Raw genomic sequence first — 2002 nt, forward strand, 5'->3', positions numbered from 1 at the left:
ATAATTTCAATTTAAAAAGTGACCAATAAATCAGAAAAAGCGCCGAAAACATTGTGAAAAGCACAAAAAAAAATTAAATTTTGACCTGGAAGGGCAACAGGAAGAAAACATAAGGGTTAACTCATCACTTGCTGAAAATGATAACTGACCTTTTTCTTGTCTAGGTGTACAAATCTGGGGTGTACAAATCCACCCCAAAGGGACTTAGCATGACAAACATGCGTCACGTTATAATGCTCGTCTAGCTGCTAGTGTGGCACACCCTCATACTCTGCTCCTGACTGGCTAGTAGTCCTTACCTAGGTACTGTCAGGGCCTCATACTCTGCTCCTGACTGGCTAGTAGTCCTTACCTAGGTACTGTCAGGACCCTCATACTCTGCTCCTGACTGGCTAGTAGTCCTTACCAGTACTGTCGGGCCCTCATACTTCTGCTTCTGACTGGCTAGTAGTCCTTACCTAGGTACTGTCAGGGCCCTCATACCCTGCTCTTGACTGGCTAGTAGTCCTTACCTAGGACTGTCAGGCCCTCATACTCTGCTTCTGACTGGCTAGTAGCCTTACCTATGTACTGTCAGGCCCTCATACTCTGTTCTGACTGGCTAGTAGTCCTTACCTAGGTACTGTCAGGCCCTCATACTCTGCTTCTGACTGGCTAGTAGTCCTTACCTAGGTACTGTCAGGGCCCTCATACTCTGCTTCTGACTGGCTAGTAGTCCTTACCTAGGTACTGTCAGGACCTTCATACTCTGCTTCTGACTGGCTAGTAGTCCTTACCTAGGTACTGTCTAGGTGTACATTTGCGGTACAAAATACCAATATACCCATTGGAGTGTCTACCCAGAACTATTACCTCATTGATTGATATCTATAAAACTTATATATTGCAATTTATAACCTTTTTTCCGATTTTTAATCACATCACCAAAAGGAAATTTTGTTTGTTTTGTTGCTGAAAATTGGGTTGTCGAGCAGACAAAATGACCAACACACACACGTAGTAAAAGATCAATCCTGCATGAGTTTGAATCCCCATGTGATCTAAACCAGTTTCCCCCTCTTGTCTCCGTGCAGGTGCGCCTGCTCCTGATGTCCACTGAGTACTTGATGAACACAGTGATCCCAAACCCCCATGTGACCAGGAGTCCGTTGTGCACGAAAATGGTGACTCAAGCCATGAAGACCCTGCGTGAGTCCGGTAAACGCCGACCTCTGCAGCGCCCACGCCTGCCCCCTGTGGTGCTATTTGCCATTGCGGGTTGGGCAAATAATTGCCCGACCAACCGGATCGAGGTGTACAACGCTCGGGCCGACCGCTGGGCGAGAGCGGTCAGCGAGGAGGCTCCTCGAGCCTTCTACGGCTGCGTCTTCCTCGGTGGATTCGTCTACTGCGTCGGAGGATACGACGGTCTGAGGTATCTGAGCAGCGTGCGGAAGCTGGACCTCGCCGCCCGGACGTGGCACAACGCGGGGCCGATGCACGCGGCCCGGTGCTACGTCGGCGTGGTGGCGCTGGGCGGCTGCGTCTACGCCCTGGGCGGCTGCGACGGAAACGACAAACTCAAATCTGTGGAGCGGTACCGGCCCGACGTCGGCCAGTGGACCCGGGTCGCGCCGATGAACGAGAAGAGGAGCAACGCCGGCGCGGCAACGCTACACGGCAAGGTAGGTGAACTCGGTGGAGTGCCCCCCCCCCCCCCCCCCCCCCCCCCCCGGCTGAATATTAGATGAAATGCACCTTTAAAGCACGTCCGCAATTGGCTTTACTTCTCCAGATATGGAAGATTTGTCCTTTATTTTCACAGTCTATGGTTGGTGCCGACCTCTGGTTTAACCCTGGTGTTAAAACGGGTCAAACTGACCCGGTTCTAAGTGTTTTATATGAGAAATATTGGATTTCTTTCAAGCAAATTGCCACAAAATAACATTTATGATTCCATATGTTCTTCAGGTAAATTAGTGATTACTTTCATTGAGTTTTTGGGTGTTTTATTTAATCTTGT

At 49.8% G+C, this 2002-nt stretch overlaps 1 protein-coding gene across 2 annotated transcripts in view; it reads left to right on the plus strand.

Annotated features, from left to right (window-relative positions):
* The window catches only part of LOC116686853 (kelch-like protein 10), a 14874-nt gene that overhangs the window by 8822 nt on the left and 4050 nt on the right, over window positions 1-2002 (plus strand). For both annotated transcript variants that reach the window (XM_032511896.1, XM_032511897.1), the window contains exon 3: window positions 1074-1664. In XM_032511896.1, the coding sequence (XP_032367787.1) occupies window positions 1074-1664 (591 nt within the window). The remainder of the gene's footprint in view (window positions 1-1073; window positions 1665-2002) is intronic.

This window comes from Etheostoma spectabile, unplaced genomic scaffold, assembly GCF_008692095.1.
Source record: "Etheostoma spectabile isolate EspeVRDwgs_2016 unplaced genomic scaffold, UIUC_Espe_1.0 scaffold505, whole genome shotgun sequence".
Taxonomy (NCBI): Eukaryota; Metazoa; Chordata; class Actinopteri; order Perciformes; family Percidae; genus Etheostoma; species Etheostoma spectabile.